Below are 20,914 nucleotides of genomic sequence, written 5' to 3' on the forward strand. Positions count from 1 at the left end.
TAGAAGTTTTGTTTCTTTTTTTCCATCGGGAGACATTTCATCCATTCATGGGTGGGATCTAGTTGTAACTAAGATAAAAAAAAAAAAAAAAAAACAAAACAAAGTTCTCAATTTGAATACCTTTTTAAGTCAAAAATACGGATAAATAATTTTAAGTTCACAAATTTTTATGCTTTGTGTGTGAATGTGGGGTATATAAACTGTGAATTTAGAGTATAGAATATGTGAATCTTTAAAATAGTTAACACAGTCCAGCAACTTGTACCCTGTAATGTGTGAATGTATAGGTTTCAAATTGTGAATTTAGAGTATAGAAACTGTGAATATACTAGTATGAATGTGTGAATCTGTAACCAAGCTAAACACAATTATACCAATATTTAAAAAGTATACTTGTTTACAAATTCAAAAAGGACTTACGTAGGGAATTGTGCTGAAAAACACCCTCTTCGGTTGCCCGGGTGCACGCTCTTTGTCAAGCATTGAGAGCCTCAATGCCCATACATCTAAGAAGATATTTTCAACTTGGCCAACACTGAGTGAGATGAAGTGATCCCTAGTGATCTCAATGTCACCAAAGCTGAAAAGTAATTCACTACAAAAGGCACAAAGAAAGAATTAAAATTAAAAAAAATAGATACAAAAGGCACAAAGAAAGAATTAAAATTAAAAAAAATAGAAAATTTAGGCACAAAGAAAGAATTAAAATTAAAAAAAATAGAAAATTTACCTAATTCACATTAATGTAAGTAATTAATAAATATTTAGATGGAACATACTCTTTAGGATGTTCATCAGAAACTTCTACAAATGCATAGTTCGAGAGAAGTTTATCTGGGACAGTGGCATTTCTGATTTTCATCCCATGTTCATTCCAAAATGGAGACCGTAGGTTTAGGGAGATGTTCTTGAACTTTCGTTGAGGCCTCTTTTTAGCAATGACATCCTCGACATCAGATTCACTCTCCGCTAATGCACTGTGTTCACATAATAGAAGTATTTAGTCAACAAAAACAGAAGCTTATGTTTACCAAATATAGAACCATATATTCACACCTTGTTATCTCTATGTTCACAGTCTGTGAGGTCTATATTCACAATTTAGAATTTTGGAGGTTTAGCCTAAAGGTGTTTAGTTTTAGGTGTCCCAATGCTTTCTTCACAACTTTAGATCCCTATGTTCACAAATTGTTAGCTGTATATTCACCATCTGTTATATCTATATTCACAATTTGTTAACTGATTCCCTTTGTTTTACAGATTCACAGCTTTAATGTTGTATATTCACAGTTCTTAAACACCATATTCACACATCTTAGGACTTCAGATTCACTATAAGTAGGTCACCTCTGTCACAGATTCACAGCTTCATAATTTTATATTCACATATTGCATACTAAACATTCACATTTTTTATAGTCCACATTCATAACATTTTAGGGCTTCATTGCTAACTTTACAGCCATTCTATAGATTGACAAAAACATAGTACTAAGATCATTCTTTGTAGTCTAAGTTCTAGAGTCTGCTAAGTAAAAGTATTCCATTACCTATCAAATTCATCTGTTAGGAACATCATGTAATAGGTTTTGATGATACCAACTGTTAAGTAGAAATCCCCAAGTCTCGACACATAGGCAAAACGTTGTAAGTTCGACAAGTAAACCAAGAGCGAAAATACAACCGGGTAACTTTGAGCTCAACTCGGAAAATATTTTAGCTTGAAGTAAACTTGTTTGAACATCTTAGAAGTCTCGTGTTGTAATTTCATAGATAGAACAGAAGAAGGCACGGGACAACACTGGAGGAATAAGGGTCTGCGAGACATCAACTAAGTCTCGAGACATAAGCAGAGTTCGAGAGGTAGTACCTCTTGATACAACCATCCAGTTCGAGACATAAGTAGAGTTCGAGAGGTAGAGCTCTCGATGCTTGGGCTCGAGACATCAAGCAATCAAGATATCAACCTTGGTCTCGATACACTAACAATTCTCCAACAAAGCTGATTGACGATCAGGAAACATACTTAAAGTTTGGAGAAGAAGTATATCATGGAGATAGAATAATAAAGAGGTGTCGAACGTGAAGATTTCAAAATGGGCGGAAATGGATGACACGTCAGATTTCCACCACANAAGGCACAAAGAAAGAATTAAAATTAAAAAAAATAGAAAATTTACCTAATTCACATTAATGTAAGTAATTAATAAATATTTAGATGGAACATACTCTTTAGGATGTTCATCAGAAACTTCTACAAATGCATAGTTCGAGAGAAGTTTATCTGGGACAGTGGCATTTCTGATTTTCATCCCATGTTCATTCCAAAATGGAGACCGTAGGTTTAGGGAGATGTTCTTGAACTTTCGTTGAGGCCTCTTTTTAGCAATGACATCCTCGACATCAGATTCACTCTCCGCTAATGCACTGTGTTCACATAATAGAAGTATTTAGTCAACAAAAACAGAAGCTTATGTTTACCAAATATAGAACCATATATTCACACCTTGTTATCTCTATGTTCACAGTCTGTGAGGTCTATATTCACAATTTAGAATTTTGGAGGTTTAGCCTAAAGGTGTTTAGTTTTAGGTGTCCCAATGCTTTCTTCACAACTTTAGATCCCTATGTTCACAAATTGTTAGCTGTATATTCACCATCTGTTATATCTATATTCACAATTTGTTAACTGATTCCCTTTGTTTTACAGATTCACAGCTTTAATGTTGTATATTCACAGTTCTTAAACACCATATTCACACATCTTAGGACTTCAGATTCACTATAAGTAGGTCACCTCTGTCACAGATTCACAGCTTCATAATTTTATATTCACATATTGCATACTAAACATTCACATTTTTTATAGTCCACATTCATAACATTTTAGGGCTTCATTGCTAACTTTACAGCCATTCTATAGATTGACAAAAACATAGTACTAAGATCATTCTTTGTAGTCTAAGTTCTAGAGTCTGCTAAGTAAAAGTATTCCATTACCTATCAAATTCATCTGTTAGGAACATCATGTAATAGGTTTTGATGATACCAACTGTTAAGTAGAAATCCCCAAGTCTCGACACATAGGCAAAACGTTGTAAGTTCGACAAGTAAACCAAGAGCGAAAATACAACCGGGTAACTTTGAGCTCAACTCGGAAAATATTTTAGCTTGAAGTAAACTTGTTTGAACATCTTAGAAGTCTCGTGTTGTAATTTCATAGATAGAACAGAAGAAGGCACGGGACAACACTGGAGGAATAAGGGTCTGCGAGACATCAACTAAGTCTCGAGACATAAGCAGAGTTCGAGAGGTAGTACCTCTTGATACAACCATCCAGTTCGAGACATAAGTAGAGTTCGAGAGGTAGAGCTCTCGATGCTTGGGCTCGAGACATCAAGCAATCAAGATATCAACCTTGGTCTCGATACACTAACAATTCTCCAACAAAATATCAACCTTGGTCTCGATACACTAACAATTCTCCAACAAAGCTGATTGACGATCAGGAAACATACTTAAAGTTTGGAGAAGAAGTATATCATGGAGATAGAATAATAAAGAGGTGTCGAACGTGAAGATTTCAAAATGGGCGGAAATGGATGACACGTCAGATTTCCACCACAAACGGTAAAAAGGTGCACCAATCCAAAGTCGGTCTTATTCCCTAAAACGAGGATCAATGGGAATTTAAAAAGAGTAACTTTTACCAAAAGTAGCAAGTGGAGCATGGACTCAAGAAAGTGGATTATGGAATATCCACTATTAAACAAAAGGTTCAAGTTACAAGACCACCACTCCATGAAGAATGCTGAAAAGATGCAAGTCCCATACACATCATGGGAGACAAATTTCAAACGGAATAATTTTCCCTCCAACGGAATTATTCCTCAACTCCCATATAAAAAGGACGTGAAGACACGAAGGGAAATGAGAGTTGGAAAATTCGAAAGAGGTGTCTGATTCAAACGTTCAAGTGCAAGTGCTAAATTTGGAATATCATCCTGATATTCAAAACAGCGAGAAAACACATCTTAGTGTTTGAGAGAGTTACAAAGCTTAAACTGTTATACATCTAGAAGGTGACCGAAGCTGCTCTACACCGAAGTTGATTCAACGATAGCTTGTGGTCAGATTGGAGTCTGTTACATTCAACTGTGACAACCAAAAACACCTTGCTTTGGATTAAGCAAGAGAGGTGGAGTAACCTGGCAGCTGTCCAAGTGAAAGAAACCTGAGGCTTGACGCGGGCTTGGTGATCAAAGGTCAAGTGCTCGAGAGGTGGAGTAACTGGAAGCGAGGAGAAAGACCTTGGAGAGGCGGAGTAACCTGGGAGCTGTCTTGTGAGGATCCTGAGGCTTGAGGCGGGCTTGGTGATCAAAGCTCAAGTGCTCGATAGGTGGAGTAACAAGAAGCGGGGCGAAAAACCTGAGGCTTGAGGCGGGCTTCGTGATCAAAGCTCAAGCGCTCGATATTGTACTAAAAGGGAAGTTTTAGTGCAATCCTTCCAGGGAGTTTCTGGAAGAAGAGTGGACGTAGGCGGGTTGGCCGAACCACTTAAAAATCTCACTCGCATTTACTTTCTGTATTTATCTCTCGCTAACCTCTCGATTGCACTGCACATAAACACACTTCTCGAACTAACTCAAACTCGTGCTAACTAAAAGGGGATAACATTTCCGCTGCGCATAAAACTTTGTCTTCTCCTCGTGAGGTATCGAACCTAAACATCCTAAGTTCAATACACACGAGAGGTTGAAAAGATTTGCAAAATCTTATACAAGTCTATTCNCCCCCCCCCCCCCTCTAGACTTGTACCCCATCCCCTTGGGACCAACATCATCAACAGGGGAATCAGCCCTTTGAAAAGGAACTCTAGTCACACCAGGGGTTGAAAAAGTTGCATCTTTTGTGGCTTCCCCTGCAATTCTATCCACCAGGGCATCAATCCCCGGTTCCCCCGCAACACCCTCTGTCTCTTGCTCTTTCTCCTTCTCTTGTTGCTGCTCTTTGTCCTTCTATTGCTGCTGTGCTGGTGGTGGTGTTGTAGTCAGCCCCAAATCACTCCCTTGCTGCTGTGCTGGTGGTGGTGGTGGAGTCAGCCCCAAATCCCTCTCCTGTTGCTGTGCTGGTGGTGGTGATGGAGTCAGCCCCAAATCAAAGGTCGGAGCATCTAATTGGTCCGATGGCTGTGTTGCTTGAGATAGCCCCAAGTCAAAAGAAGGGGCATTAGGGTCCATTTGTTTCCTTGTCTTTTCAAATGCTTCGACAAGGGCATCCACAGCCGTAGTGAAGCTTTCACTACTAAAGAAGATGTCGTCCAGCTGGGAGGATGTTGGGGTTAAAGTGGCTTCTATGGTGCTGGCAACATTTAGCATGTTAGATAAGCCCGAAAATGTCTTCCTCATCACATTTACGGGTGCTCCTTGCTTTCCAATCTCAGCCATAGCCTCACCAAACTCTCCTACTGTCGAAGCCAGCTTTTGTAGGATCCCTGCCACCCTATCTACACTTGATGATGGGATATTCAATGCTGGTTCAGCAGCAACAGGAGGTTGATCATTCTGCCTGAAGGTGGCAGCAGCAACATCAGTAGGTTTTGATATTCTGGGGAGCACTGTCCCCCTTCCAAACGACCCTGCTTTGTTTTCTTCTTTAACCCTTTTTCTGGCAAGTTCAACACTCCACCCAACAATGGTTGGGTATGTTCTATTCACTCTCATCCCCTTGAACTGTACTCGGTCAAAGTACACAAGCTGCATAAGATAGGGAGTTAGAACTGAAGTTTATTCACAGTTTGAAAAACCCATATTCACACATTCACAGATTCAGTACAGTATATTCACATATTCAATACACTATATTCACAGATTGAAAACTCCACATTCACAATTTTCAGTAATTATATTGCTATCTGTTCTACATTCACACATTCATGTCAATATATTCACAGCTTCAATACTATATATTCACAATCTGAAAAGTCTATATTCATAGATTTCAGTAATTATATTACTATCTGTTCTAGATTCACACATTCATGTCTATATATTCACAACTTCAATACACTATATTCACAGTTTGAAAAGTTCATATCCACACATTTCAGTGATACTTGTTCACATATTTCAATAATTACAGTAGTATCTGTTCTACATTCACACATTCATGTCCATATATTCACAGCTTCAATACTNCCCCCCCCCCCCCTCTAGACTTGTACCCCATCCCCTTGGGACCAACATCATCAACAGGGGAATCAGCCCTTTGAAAAGGAACTCTAGTCACACCAGGGGTTGAAAAAGTTGCATCTTTTGTGGCTTCCCCTGCAATTCTATCCACCAGGGCATCAATCCCCGGTTCCCCCGCAACACCCTCTGTCTCTTGCTCTTTCTCCTTCTCTTGTTGCTGCTCTTTGTCCTTCTATTGCTGCTGTGCTGGTGGTGGTGTTGTAGTCAGCCCCAAATCACTCCCTTGCTGCTGTGCTGGTGGTGGTGGTGGAGTCAGCCCCAAATCCCTCTCCTGTTGCTGTGCTGGTGGTGGTGATGGAGTCAGCCCCAAATCAAAGGTCGGAGCATCTAATTGGTCCGATGGCTGTGTTGCTTGAGATAGCCCCAAGTCAAAAGAAGGGGCATTAGGGTCCATTTGTTTCCTTGTCTTTTCAAATGCTTCGACAAGGGCATCCACAGCCGTAGTGAAGCTTTCACTACTAAAGAAGATGTCGTCCAGCTGGGAGGATGTTGGGGTTAAAGTGGCTTCTATGGTGCTGGCAACATTTAGCATGTTAGATAAGCCCGAAAATGTCTTCCTCATCACATTTACGGGTGCTCCTTGCTTTCCAATCTCAGCCATAGCCTCACCAAACTCTCCTACTGTCGAAGCCAGCTTTTGTAGGATCCCTGCCACCCTATCTACACTTGATGATGGGATATTCAATGCTGGTTCAGCAGCAACAGGAGGTTGATCATTCTGCCTGAAGGTGGCAGCAGCAACATCAGTAGGTTTTGATATTCTGGGGAGCACTGTCCCCCTTCCAAACGACCCTGCTTTGTTTTCTTCTTTAACCCTTTTTCTGGCAAGTTCAACACTCCACCCAACAATGGTTGGGTATGTTCTATTCACTCTCATCCCCTTGAACTGTACTCGGTCAAAGTACACAAGCTGCATAAGATAGGGAGTTAGAACTGAAGTTTATTCACAGTTTGAAAAACCCATATTCACACATTCACAGATTCAGTACAGTATATTCACATATTCAATACACTATATTCACAGATTGAAAACTCCACATTCACAATTTTCAGTAAATATTCACAGATTGAAAACTCCACATTCACAATTTTCAGTAATTATTCACAGATTGAAAACTCCACATTCACAATTTTCAGTAATTATATTCAGATTGAAAACTCCACATTCACAATTTTCAGTAATTATATTACTATCTAAAACTCCACATTCACAATTTTCAGTAATTATATTACTATCTATTCTACATTCACACATTCATGTCCATATATTCACAGCTTCAATACTATATATTCACAATCTGAAAAGACTTAATTCATAGATTTCAGTAATTATATTACTATCTGTTCTAGATTCACACATTTATGCCCATATATTCACAAATTCAATACACTATATTCACAGTTTGAAAAGTCCATATTCACACATTCACAGATTTAGTACAGTATATTCACATATTCAATACACTATATTCACAGATTGAAAACTCCACATTCACAATTTTCAGTAATTATATTGCTATCTGTTCTACATTCACACATTCATGTCAATATATTCACAGCTTCAATACTATATATTCACAATCTGAAAAGTCTATATTCATAGATTTCAGTAATTATATTACTATCTGTTCTAGATTCACACATTCATGTCTATATATTCACAACTTCAATACACTATATTCACAGTTTGAAAAGTTCATATCCACACATTTCAGTGATACTTGTTCACATATTTCAATAATTACAGTAGTATCTGTTCTACATTCACACATTCATGTCCATATATTCACAGCTTCAATACTATATATTCACAATCTGAAAAGTCTATATTCATAGATTTCAGTAATTATATTACTATCTGTTCTAGATTCACCCATTCATGTCCATATATTCCCAGCTTCAATACTATATATTCACAATCTGAAAAGTCTATATTCATAGATTTCAGTAATTATATTACTATCTGTTCTAGATTCACCCATTCATGTCCATATATTCCCAGCTTCAATACTATATATTCACAAACAAATAAGTCATTATTTTATAAAAATAGTAATGAAAATTCAAAATAAAGTGAACTTACTAGGATGAATGCAACCGGTCCAGTGAAGAATTGCTTGTCATTCTTTTGAAAAGATTGAATGAAGTCGACCATAGACTTGTGTGTATAGGCACACCAATTGTAGTTCTTGATCTGGTCAAGGTCTATCAAGGATTTTAAAATCCTAAAGTTGCAACACCTGTCTTGGTGGCCACACAGCATTGCCGATACTATAAACAGGACAAAGTCGCGTTTAAACATATCGCCATGGTCTCCTCTTTTCAGAATCTGCCTCGGCATTGATGTTGTGATTGGGGATTTACCATCAATTCCCCATCGCTCCCTCCATAAGGCTACAAGGTTGGCATACGCTCCACTAGCACCATCTTCTGCCATATGCTCAAATCTTGTGGCCTCCTCAACCACTTTGCTCCCTTGTGGGATCCCCAACGTTCCCTCCTCAACCACTTTGCTCCCTTGTGGGATCCCCAACGTTCTTTCCTCAACCACTTTGCTCCCTTGTGGGATCCCCAACGTTCTTTGAACATCATCTTTGCTCCCTTGTGGGATCCCCAACGTTCTTTGAACATCATCCTCTTTCCCTTGTGGGATCCCCAACGTTCTTTGAACATCATCCTCTTTAATAAGCAGCAATTCACCCCCTTCAAGTCGGATTGCAGAGCGATAAACATCAAACTGTCTAAGCAAGTACTTCATTAGAGGGCCTTCACTCTTTGTTAGTTGGAGGTGTAATATCCCTCCAAATCCTATCTCCTCCACAGCCCTTTTATGTTCATCAGTCAGCTCTTGCACAAACTCAGCCACAATCTTCGGGCTCATCCTTGTATTCCACGTTTTTTGTTGTTTCTCTACATTTTCATCCTCATCTGTTCGTGGATTTTTTCTTGTAGATTTTCTCTTTGCTGCTCTTTCAGCTCGACTACCTTCCCCTTGTTCCACTGCTTTCCTCTTTCCTGTTTTTTTTTTCAGCGGCAGATGGCCTGTCATTTCGCTGTTTTGTTCTTACTTCGGCTTGGATAGACGAGTCCGAACTTTCTGCCTCTGTTGCTTGAGAGCTAAGAATAGCTCTTGTCTTCCTTGCCTCTTTGTTCACACGGCTAGGATTTGTTTTCTCCATTTCTGACAATTGTACCAATGAATAGTTTAGAAATAAAATGCAACCTCAAGTATAACAAGGTTAACAAAAATTTTATATTTGATGAAAATATAATCTGTTAGTAGAGGGGGGATGGGGAATGCCGAATAAATCCAGCTACGCTCTACTAAAAGAATAACATTTCCATCAAAACTGTAATTGTATGTATGTATCCAAATACATAAATATATATTCACAAATACAAATATATATGTAGTAAAAACAGAACACCACAGGGCTATAGATTCACACATTGAAAACTATATATTCACATAAGCTATACTACATATTCACAATCTAGAAACACCACAGGGCTATATGTTTATTAATTATATCAACACTGTTATGCATTCACACATTCAAAACTCTATATTCACAGTTACTATACTCTATATTCACAGTTAGAAAACAACACATTCACACATTTCAGTGATAATTGTTCAGTAATATAATTACTATCTCTTCTACATTCACACATTCGTAACACTACATTCACATATCATATACTGTGTATTCACATTTTGAAAACTCTAGATTCACACATTTAAGGGGCAGTATGTTTAGTACTTATATCAACATTGTTATGCATTCACACACTCAAATCACTACATTCACAGAACCAGTACTCTATATTCACAGTTTGAACACTCCACATTCACACATTTCAGGGGCAATATGTTTAGTAATTATATTTATCAATGTTATGCATTTAGACATTCAAAACTCTATTTTCACACTTCATATACTCCATATTCACAGTTTGAAAACCTCACATTCACAGAGATTAAACTCTAGGTCACAAAATTATAATCTCACATTCACAAAGATTACACTATTAACATTGTATGTTACATACAACAGAAATCTATTCCACAGAAACTCATTAAACTACTTAGAATCACAAAATATTGAATAAAACGTAAAATTTTTGAACTAAAATCCCATAATATAAAAATGTGAAGAAATACCTGTTTTCAAAATGCTTCAATGATAGGATGAAGATTGCTGATGAGTGTTGTTGCAAAAACTTCCGGCGAACGAGTGCGCGAGTGATAATGGCGGAAAACGGCGAAATGCTCTTGCGGAGGAAGGGAGAGTGTAACTTGCGGAGGAATCGTCGTTGAAATGGTGAAGAAGCGCAGAATGGTATATGGTTTATATATTTAAAAAAAAAATCTGATTGGCTGGGGATAACGGTGCCACTAACAGCACCGTTATCCCCAGCAACTAAACGGCGTCGTTTAAGGACCCAGGTGCACCTTGCAAGGTGCACCTGGGTCCACGGCATAACAATTGCTATAAAAGGGCAAATTATTCTATGGACCCAGGTCCAAAAAACACAATTTACATAGTGAATGTTCACAATTCAAATTGTGAACATTCAATATATAAATTGTGTTTTTTGGACACGGGTCCACCTTGCAAGGTGGACACGGGTCCATTGTATAACTATTGCTGGAAGAGGGTTACCCTATTGTGTATAACTCTTGTTACATGTTGGGTTTGGGAGGAATTGCTGGAAGAGGGTTACCTGTTGTGTATAACTCTTGTTACATGTTGGGTTTGGGAGGAAAATGTACACGACATTTACATTTTCACTGGTGGCTTGACTGGCTTCACAAGCTTAACCCTGGGACATATTTGTTGGGTTAGGAAACTAAAGTGTGAATGATTGAATGAATGGTCTATCCATTCTAAGTGTGTATGTGTTAGGACAAAACAAAGGAATCTAAAACTTTATAATAAATAGGAGTCCCCGGTTCTTCTTGATTCTTCAAGGGCATCTTGAATCATCAATGAAGTAGACCTATTGTGAAATTGAGGCTATGACCGAAGATATTGCAGATTTGCAGGGAGTAAATCTGGTGCAGCAAGCCTGACTAATTTTGTGTATTCGTCCTCTTTGTAATATATTTCCAAGTTTTTGCTAACTTTGGTTGCTGCAGGGGCTTCCGGCATGAAAAGACCAAGAAGAAGAGGGGTTCTTATTACAGGGGAGGGCAAATTGATCTACAATACCATTCAATCAAGTTCAACTATTCTGATGAGGACTGAAAGTATTACTTGGTTTCGGCATTTGACATAGGAAATACTACCTAATATTTTGGTAGGTCCGCATGTGTATAACGATGATTATTTGATTTATGGCTATATGCTGATGGTAATATATGAACATTATGGTAAGGTGTTCAAGCTAAGACCATAATTTTACTACAAAAGTTAGTTTATGAGTGGAATTTTGATCTCAGATTAAATGGAACCCCTTGAGAAGGGAACATTCACTGTGTAGCGCTTTACCAAGTAGTCCTTTCTCATTATACTCCAGTTCTCAAAGAGAGCATGAAATATTATGACATCTTAAGTATCACTCTATAATTTTTTGTGGAACTGATGTGGGATTGGATCGTATTACTATATGTCGACTCGTTGGAATTTAGTAGGTTAAAAAAGTATATATGAACAGATACTATATGTAACATGGTCAATATAGTACTTAAAAAGAAATAAAATAAATAAAGTCAATGTCTATCTAGTACTCAAAAAGAAATAAAATAAATAATGTCAATGTCTATCTAGTACTATTTTTAGAAGTGTGACAAAGTATGCTTTTATTTGAAACCAAAATGTTCATATATTACCATCAAGAAATACAATCTGATCCCACATCAGTTCCACAAAAAAATTATAAATATTAATGATGAACCTATCTAATGATGAACTTAGTGTATGATTTTTTTTAATACTAAACAACGAGATTACATCAAAAAGAAGAACAGGAGGGTAAGAAAGCCACTTCCCTACAATCAACGGAGAACACGATTTCTCGGACAATCAATTAGACTCTCGCGATCGTTTAACAAACATAAAGCTAATAGACAGAAAATCCATAGCTAATTTCTTAATATCTTCCAATACTAAGTCAAAAGAGGAGACACAATTTAGATTTTTTAGACCTGAATAACAAGTAAAACATCAATTTCAACTTCGGTCAAGTCAACTCCCAATGGTTGTCTCTGCACCCCTACCTCCTTTTGAGTGGTCATTTAGGGGCCTTAGCTGGTGATCCGGGCTTCTCTTCACCACTTTAATGCTTCTAACTCCCAATCTCTTCACCACTTTAATGCTTCTCTAATAGTCACGGCTTCAGCTTGCTTCGGTTGATAAAGACCACTCTACCTCTCTTCTCTTGTGCAATGAGCTTTCCCTTTGAATCCCTTAGAATCAATTACTGATTTTTTGTTTTTGTAATTTTGAAACATTTACTCCTATTATATAAACACCATCAAACATCAATATTGATAATTATTTCAATTCTACCATACTACCAAAGTTCATTACTATTACCAAATATTTGATTCCTGCTCTGATTCTAATTTTCAGGTACAAATCAAACACACTCTAAATATTAGATTCACATATTGATTTGACCCAAATTAACGTATTTAACTGATAAGGATCCATAAAGCAATCTCACACTTGTGTGATCTTATTATATTATATTTGAAGAGTGAAAGCGCAGTAGACCAGAGATTTAATTGATATATCGATCAGTGAAGCGAAGAGTCAGTATTGTGGACCGCTCTAGAAAAGGCTAAAATATCATCTGCCTCCTTAACACCGGCGGCCTCGTCTTCTTTAAGATGATGATTAGGGTTAGGAGTAATTATGGCTTGTCGAATGACTTCTCTGGTCTTCATCCCCATCTCCATCCCATCCTCGTCGTCGCTGCTCCTAATTTTCTTATTATCATCGCTCATCACTTGCTCTTTTGCTTTCTTCTTCACCTCTTCCTCTTCCATCTTCTCGCCTTCTCTATCGTAATTCAATGAGCTGATGAGCTAAGGCTTGAGCCTTGAGATGATACATTTTATACTAAGCGTGTTTTTTTTGCTAACTTACGTGCACACAAGCTTAATGTTACACGTGTATTCTTTACAACTTATACGTGTGTATGTGTGCTGTGCACGGATGATTACCACCTGTGTTAATTGTTTTGTTTTTCCTCAATGCAAATTTTGTTATGAGGCCGTTTCATAAGTCTTAATCTATAAAATGCATGGAGTTGTGAGAATTTAAATTTTATAATATATGAGCTTAATAATATTATTAAGTTAATTTATACGGAGATCTTTTATATGATCTTTTGTGATAATTATTTCACATTTAGTTCTATATTATATATAGCTTTTGTCATTAAATTATCACTTTAGTTCATGGAATAGGTTAGGAATGGAATAACATTTTTTTAGAATAGACCTATTTCATTGTTTGGTTCGGTCATTTTGTCATAGAAATAACATTCCTAGGAATAAGTTATTACCTTTGCAAAGGGAATAGCCATTCCTAGAGGTACTTTGGTATTAGCTATTCACATGCTCTTGGGAATAACTTTTATATTACAAATACCAAAAATACCCTTTACACATTATCTAATATTTATATGTAATAAATATAATGTATTATATAAATGTATATATTTAATTCATTATTATTATTTTGTATAAGCGTATTTATGTCTTTAAAACCTATTCCATTTCTATTCAATTCCTTTAACGAATCAAACACTGGAATACAATTCCTAAAGTCTATTCCTTTAGTGAACCAAACAATAGAATACAAATCTTGTTCTATTCCTTACCTATTCCATTCTCTGTGAAAGTGCGTAATATAATTCCTATTACCTCCAAATTCATTCCGTGAACCAAACGTGGTTAATCTTTTCGATAACTTTTCTAGCAAAATTTCATTTTAGGCCAGGGTATTTTTGTCTAATTATTTTTTGAACTTTGTTAGTTTTGATTCATATGTGCCCCGATTTTCTTCATCTCGCTGGACTCCTTTGAGTTTCGCGTTCACGATTCACATATTTCCCTCATATATGCTCTCCTCCCGCCTTTTCACCATCATTCATGGAACCGCCTCTCTACTGTAGAACTTCTATCGTATTGGTGGTTGATGGTCGATGACGCATTTCCATTCCGATCATTATTTCATCTCGAGAAAACACAAGCGAAACACCTTAACTTCTGGATACAAACAAGGAATAAAACGATCTAACGGATTTGGATAAAAGTATGCTTCGTCTTTACAGTAGGGATACACAAAGGTATATGTGGTTCTGTTAGTTCTCTCTCTGTTGCTTCGTTTCGAGTTCGATGCGTAAGGATCCCAAGAGTTCTGTCGAATACACTCCGACAAACTTGATGAATTCTCAACCAGTGCCTCCTCTAGCAATACAGTGTCACCCTCCTGCTACTCTATCCCCTCATAAGCGCTCCCGTGCTTTTTTTCTCGCCCTATCCGCGACCATAGTATCCGCCATTGTCGCTCCATGCGTTGTGATTTTGATAAATAATGATGACAACGGTAGGTATGAGGGGACTACCAGTGGTGTGTATAGAGCGATAGAAGATGTGGTTGAGAAAATGTTTACAGAGACAAAGTTGGCGAGATGAAGCGCACATATAAGCAAAACCATATTTTTTAAGTGATAGACAAAAATACCCTTGCCTAATGATAGGACGTGCACTGTGATTTTTTGTAAATTATAATGATAGGACGTGCACTGTGAAGAGATGTTTTAGCACCAAAGTAGCATTTAATATACTCTTTGCTTAATTTAGCTCCAAAGTAGTGCCCTGCGAAGGTAATCATGTTTCATTCTATTTATTAACATCTTAATTATCATATAAAATTATAAATTGAATATATATCTTTAAAAAAAAATTGAATATATATTGCAGCAAATTTTATGTTAGAAAAGGGTTTAAAAAAATAAAAAGAATAAATGAAAAGGAAATTTTTAAAAAAAGTCAAATCATCGTCCACGTCAACATGCAACTTGCTAGATAAGTGTTAACATGCTATCAAATGAAATTGCATACATTTGGAGCTAGTGTTGAGTGACCTAATTACACATTTTTTTCGTTCAGTGGCCAAACTGCATTTTCACGTTTCATTTAATGACCAATTTGAACTTTATTTCACAATTTTTTAATGCTAGTTAAAAATTAATTACAAGTTATATCTTGTTGTATTTTTGTACAAGGTAGATGATTCGAAAGCTTATTAACTACTCCATGTGTTTTATTTTATATGTCTGAATTCGATTAAGAAGACTATACTAAAATTATTTTTAATTTAATTTTCGTACTATTAAGTTTAATATTAATATTAATATATAAAATTTATATATTTAAGAATTACATTAAAATGACTATTAAATATAAAAATTAAATGTAAACATAGCATATAAAATATGACAAATAAGAGCATTTATTTTCTAGTTTAAATGTAATATAGACCCAACCCACGGTACTCTTTATAGTCAATGTCAAAGTGGACCGAGGCTCGCGGGTTCCCGCCCCACGGTGAGACAAAGCCATAAAAAGATGGCCCCACGAGAGAGCGGGCCTAGCCCACTAAGGCCCGCAACCCTTGTACGTTAACCATCCAATGCGTGTTGCTGGCCAGGCCATATTTAATATATATATATATATATATATATATAGGGGAAATCGCACTTTTGGTCCTCCAATTAGTACCACTTCTGCAATGTTGTCCTTATCTTTCAATTTGAACACTTTTGATCCCTCAGTTATTGACCCGTTAGTCAATTTAGTCCTTCTGTCAGTTAACAGCCATGACCTCCGTTTAGACCATGGGTAAATTTGGAATTTCACATGGCAAAAAATGCACTTTTGGTCTCTCTCCGAACTTCAAGTCAAAATATCAAGTTTCTCTCTCCGAAATTCTGAGCTTCTTCCTCAACCACCAGAGAGGTGGCGGCTGGTGAAGCTTTTCTTTTTGTTTTGTTGTTAACTCAAAATTCTAAGGCATGCACTCCATACAAAGCTTGCATCAAAACTTTCTCGTTTGTAGAATCTTTTTTCTTAGGGAATTTTAGGCTTTCAGTGACGCGGTCCAAGATCGCAAAGCTATTCTCAAGTCGTGGGTTTTGGATTTCACATGCTGCTTCCATCCATCCATCCAATGATGAACGGGCTCGTATAAACTGCTTTGGTTCACCATCTAGGTTATGCACAGTGCACCGAAGGTAAAGATTGCATTGGTTAAGCCTCAAGATCTCAGAGCTGAAAGCAGTGCAAATATCCAGCAAGCTCACACTATTGTCCATGTAAACATCTATCCACTTATCGTCCCAGACACTATTGTCCATGTAAACATCTATCCACTTATCGTCCCAGTCACTATTGTCCATGTAAACATCTATCCACTTATCGTCCCAGTCACATACAGGAAGTTAAACATCTATCCACTTATCGTCCCAGTCACATACAGGAAGTTCAACATCTATCCACTTATCGTCCCAGTCACATACAGGAAGTTCGAGTTCAATTACAAGTATTTTAATATCTGTATGAATTGTAGAGAGTGAAGCCATTACTTATTTCATCCACGATACACTAGGCATTTCCCTTGCCTCTGCATGTGCATAAGACTTCTGAGTTTCTTTGCCAATGATTCCTCGGAAGCATTCAACAGAGCAAGAAGCCTCGAAGACAGGTGTGAGCCCTTAGATAATATCATCGAAAAGGGATTCTTAAATGGCAAATAGGCCGGGGTGTTGAGGATCTTGTGGGCGACTCATTTTATAATATAACGAAACTGCATAGAAATTGAGAAACCACAAGTGAGAACAAAAATCATATTGGACCGCTACATTTTCAATTACATATCAAGAAGTAACAAGTGGTATTAAAAATCATCTTTGATTATTGGTATCACTTCTCCCTAAGGGTTCCACTAATTGCTCAACCGGATAAAAGATCAAATCACTAATTGAATGGGGGCAAGAAAATTAACAAAACTACATAAAATAAACAGAGTACCATATGACAGTATATTGCCAAAAACTCTTAATAAAGCTCAGTTAGTGAGATGATTGCAATTCTACATTAAATAATCCACTTTCAGCATGTTTGGCAAAGATTATGAAGTATAAAGCGTAAAACACTTTTTAACTTATTAAAGCCAACAAAGCCAGAATTTCGGAGAGAGAAACTTGATATTTTGACTTGAAGTTCGAAGAGGGACCAAAAGTGCTTTTTTGCCATGTGAAATTCTAAATTTACCCATGGTCTAAATGGAGGTTATGGTTGTTAACTAACAGAAGGACTAAATTGACTAACGGGTTAATAACTGAGGGATCAAAAGTGTTCAAATTGAAAGATAAGGACAACATTGCAGAAGTGATACTAATTGGAGGACCAAAAGTGCGATTTCCCCTATATATATATATATATATATATATATATATAATTCCTAAATTCCTCTGTCAAATCCCTAATTAGGAGTGTGCAAAATTTCGATTAACTATAATTAACCGACTGAATCGATAAAATTCGATTAACCGTAAAACCGAAAAATTTAGATTCGAAGGACGGTTAAAGATTTTTTAAAATTCTAGTTAACGATTTAATTCGATTCGAAACTGTCGGTTAACTGAATAACCGAACCATTAACCAAAGTTTTTAATATATATATAATGTAAATATAGATAGAAATTCTCAAATCCCTAGTTCTTTCAATATTTCCAGCCTTCCTCAATCCTCACTACTCCTGAGACCTCCACGCCTCCACCGCCACAGCCCCTCTGGCCCACTGTATCTCTCGACTCTCAATCTCGAATCAGTCACAGCCACTCCTCAGACCTCTACGCCTCCACGCCTCCACGCCTTCACGCCGCAGTCGAGCAGATCTCCACGCCTCCACCGGCGGCCGGCCATCAGCCCACCACGAGGATCTGCTCCAGGCCACCGTCGCGTCCACCGCACGCCGACGCCACCAGGCCACCGCGCCTCCTTTTTCTTCTCTGGCTCCACGGCTTAAAGCTGCTAATTCCGCCCCACGCTGACACCACCAGCCTCCATTGTCTGCTCAGCTGCTCTCCGGTTCGTTTTCCAGTTTGTCAAATTTGTGTTGTCCTATTTGTGTTTTTATTTCCAGTTTGTCTTTTCACTTAATTGCACATGAATTTTTTTATAAGAAAAAAAATACAAAAGCCCACGGCCCGCAGGGCCCGCCAACCCGCGTGGGGCGGGTCGGCCGCTTTGACACTTGACAGTACTATTTTGCCATTATCATATGCGGCCGGCCAAATTGCCTTAAATTAGTAAAAAAAAAAAAAAAAAGTACTGAAGCGAAACCATAAACTGAACTGAACTGCCAGGACTTGAACCGTTGAGCGAAACTGCGATTTTGGCTGCTTGGCAACGGCAGGAAAGTAGGCGACGACCAAAGCTCTCTCTTCTCTTGCTGCTTAGCTTAGCTTGGCGACGCTCTCTCCCTGACGTCTGGCAATTTGGTAGAGGTAATAAACCTTGTTCCTTTACTCAATTATTTGATATAGATTTATGTGATTATGTTATTAATTTCTTGATTGAAGCTAATTTACTATTCTTGATTTCATTGGAATATACGTTATCATTGTTGTATACGAATACTGAATACATCTATTTTTTTTAATCTGTATATAATTAAATAATTAAAATTCTGAATTTTTAAATCTGAGCTACCAGGGCCAGGCAAACATTTCTCTCTAGAATCTTCTTTCATTGCTAGTTCGCTACAAAGATGAAAACTAGTCAAATGCTTATTGAAAATGTACTTTGATTTGCAATTGTCCTGTATAATTAAGCTTGGTATGTGTTTCTATCTTTCGATTGCCTTTTGTTTTGGTAATTTTGGATTGAATCCAGTCAACTAGGTTTCAATTGCCTCGGGTTAGTTTTTGGATTAAGCTCTGCTATTGTGTTGAATTTCTTGATCAGTTGTTGACTGGTTAGCTGAAAACCACATCGGGAGGGCAAAAAGTCAAAGGAAATTTGAATAATGGCTGTTGTAGAGGAGGAACATAAGCAGCAACAGACCTCGCCGATTGGTAACTCATGTTTTCTAATACGTAATGTGTTCAATGCTTTTATTGAGAACAGGCTCCCAGCAAAAAAATTGGTAGATTAACAGTTGAGGGTCCCTGAAAGATAAGGGAAAAAAGGGTGAGGTTAATTTTATAAATATTGCAATAATTGTAAAATTAACCTGTTTGGTTTTAAAACCCTCAACTGTTGATGATCCCTAATGGGCGGCCGTGATCAGTGTTCACTTTTTACAGTTACAGGAAGGGTGGTTCTCATGTGAATCCACCCCTATATGTGTGTGTGTGTGTGTGTGTGTGAACTTTTGCATAGAAAATGATTGTTTCACACAGTAGTTGAAGGTCAATACTCAAATGGCATTTCTTCTCAAAACAACATTGTAGACAAGTAGAAAGGCAATATGATTTGTTGTTCTTTTTGGAAACTATAAGTAATATTTGTCAACTTTGCAATAATAACAACTTAGATTTTTGCAGTCTAGCAATTAATAAGAGCCATTGTGACTTATTTAGGATCCATCCCTCTGTTTTTAAATGTAATATAAAATTTAGTGTGCTTGGTTCACAATGTGGTTGATGGATTATTCAGGAATATAAAAGTAATTAAAAGTAAAGAGGATTCATGTAGGGATATCAGATAGACAGTTGTTCCTAGAACATAATGCTGCTGCACAGGGTTGTTCATGATATAATATGTTCATAAAATTGCAGATCAAAATGCTGTTGATGAAATCATCACTGAAGGAACTTCAGTTGTTCATGGAGAGCTCCCTCAAGATGATGGTCCACCAAAAGTTGATTCAGCAATGGAAGTTCTCCACGAGAAAGTAACAAAGCAAATTATTAAAGAGGGCCATGGTCAGAAGCCATCAAAATACGCAACATGCTTTTGTAAGTTGAAGATGAGACATTCAGTTGGGATATAATGCACTTATAATTGCTGCATTAACTTCTTTGAGACTGAACTTCCAATGTTAATGACATAAACACTCTGCAGTTATATAGTTCCCCTATGGTGAAAGTCCAAATGGATAGATGATTTAAATTCAACTAAATGCATTTCTCTAACCATTCAATTTTGTTACAGTAATAACTAAGGATTCTTGTATTTCTGAGAAGACATTTATCTTGGCATTTTTAATTGATGATCTTTCAGTGTATTAAAAGATCTACTAGATGACCAGAATGGTTGGCTACATGATATTCTACTACAAATTTAAGATGCAAGCCAAAATCAGTAACACTTTTATTAAATTTTTTTCCTTATATTATTGCTCTTTCCGTTGTGTTCATATTTTCACATGGCTTTCCAAATTCAATACAACTACCCTTTGTTTGAGTTTTTCTTGCCTTTCCATTGCAAATGCATCAGACTGACATTGATAGTACTGGTAGTGCATTATAGGGCATGGACAGAAAGCACCCAGCACAAGTTTGAAGACACATGGCAGGAACAACAACCCCTTGAGCTGGTAATTGGAAAAGGTGGTGCTCAGTTTACTAATCGAAATCCTTTGTCAGAAGTTTTTTTGTTTTTTTTGTTTGTTTTTTTTTTTTTTTTTTTTTTT

The 20,914-nt window shown here is 37.1% G+C and overlaps 1 protein-coding gene and 1 pseudogene across 3 annotated transcripts in view; one reads left to right on the forward strand and one right to left on the reverse strand.

Annotated features, from left to right (window-relative positions):
* Positions 1-16,271: 16,271 nt before the first annotated feature.
* Positions 16,272-17,060, reverse strand: LOC116005668 (annotated as a pseudogene).
* A 927-nt stretch (positions 17,061-17,987) lies between these two features.
* LOC116007424 (peptidyl-prolyl cis-trans isomerase FKBP42-like) overlaps positions 17,988-20,914 on the forward strand; it is a 5,726-nt gene continuing 2,799 nt past the window's right edge. The window contains exons 1-5 of one of the 3 annotated variants that reach the window (XM_031248090.1): positions 17,988-18,363; positions 18,642-18,782; positions 19,243-19,352; positions 20,058-20,237; positions 20,742-20,831. In XM_031248090.1, coding sequence (XP_031103950.1) covers positions 19,304-19,352; positions 20,058-20,237; positions 20,742-20,831 — 319 coding nt within the window. In that variant the 5' untranslated portion in view covers positions 17,988-18,363; positions 18,642-18,782; positions 19,243-19,303. Of the gene's footprint in view, positions 18,364-18,604; positions 18,783-19,242; positions 19,353-20,057; positions 20,238-20,502; positions 20,570-20,741; positions 20,832-20,914 lie in introns of those variants that run through there. The other 2 variants (XM_031248091.1, XM_031248092.1) reach the window with 2 other exon arrangements.

This window comes from Ipomoea triloba, chromosome 15 (genome assembly GCF_003576645.1).
Source record: "Ipomoea triloba cultivar NCNSP0323 chromosome 15, ASM357664v1".
Classification (NCBI taxonomy): domain Eukaryota; kingdom Viridiplantae; phylum Streptophyta; class Magnoliopsida; order Solanales; family Convolvulaceae; genus Ipomoea; species Ipomoea triloba.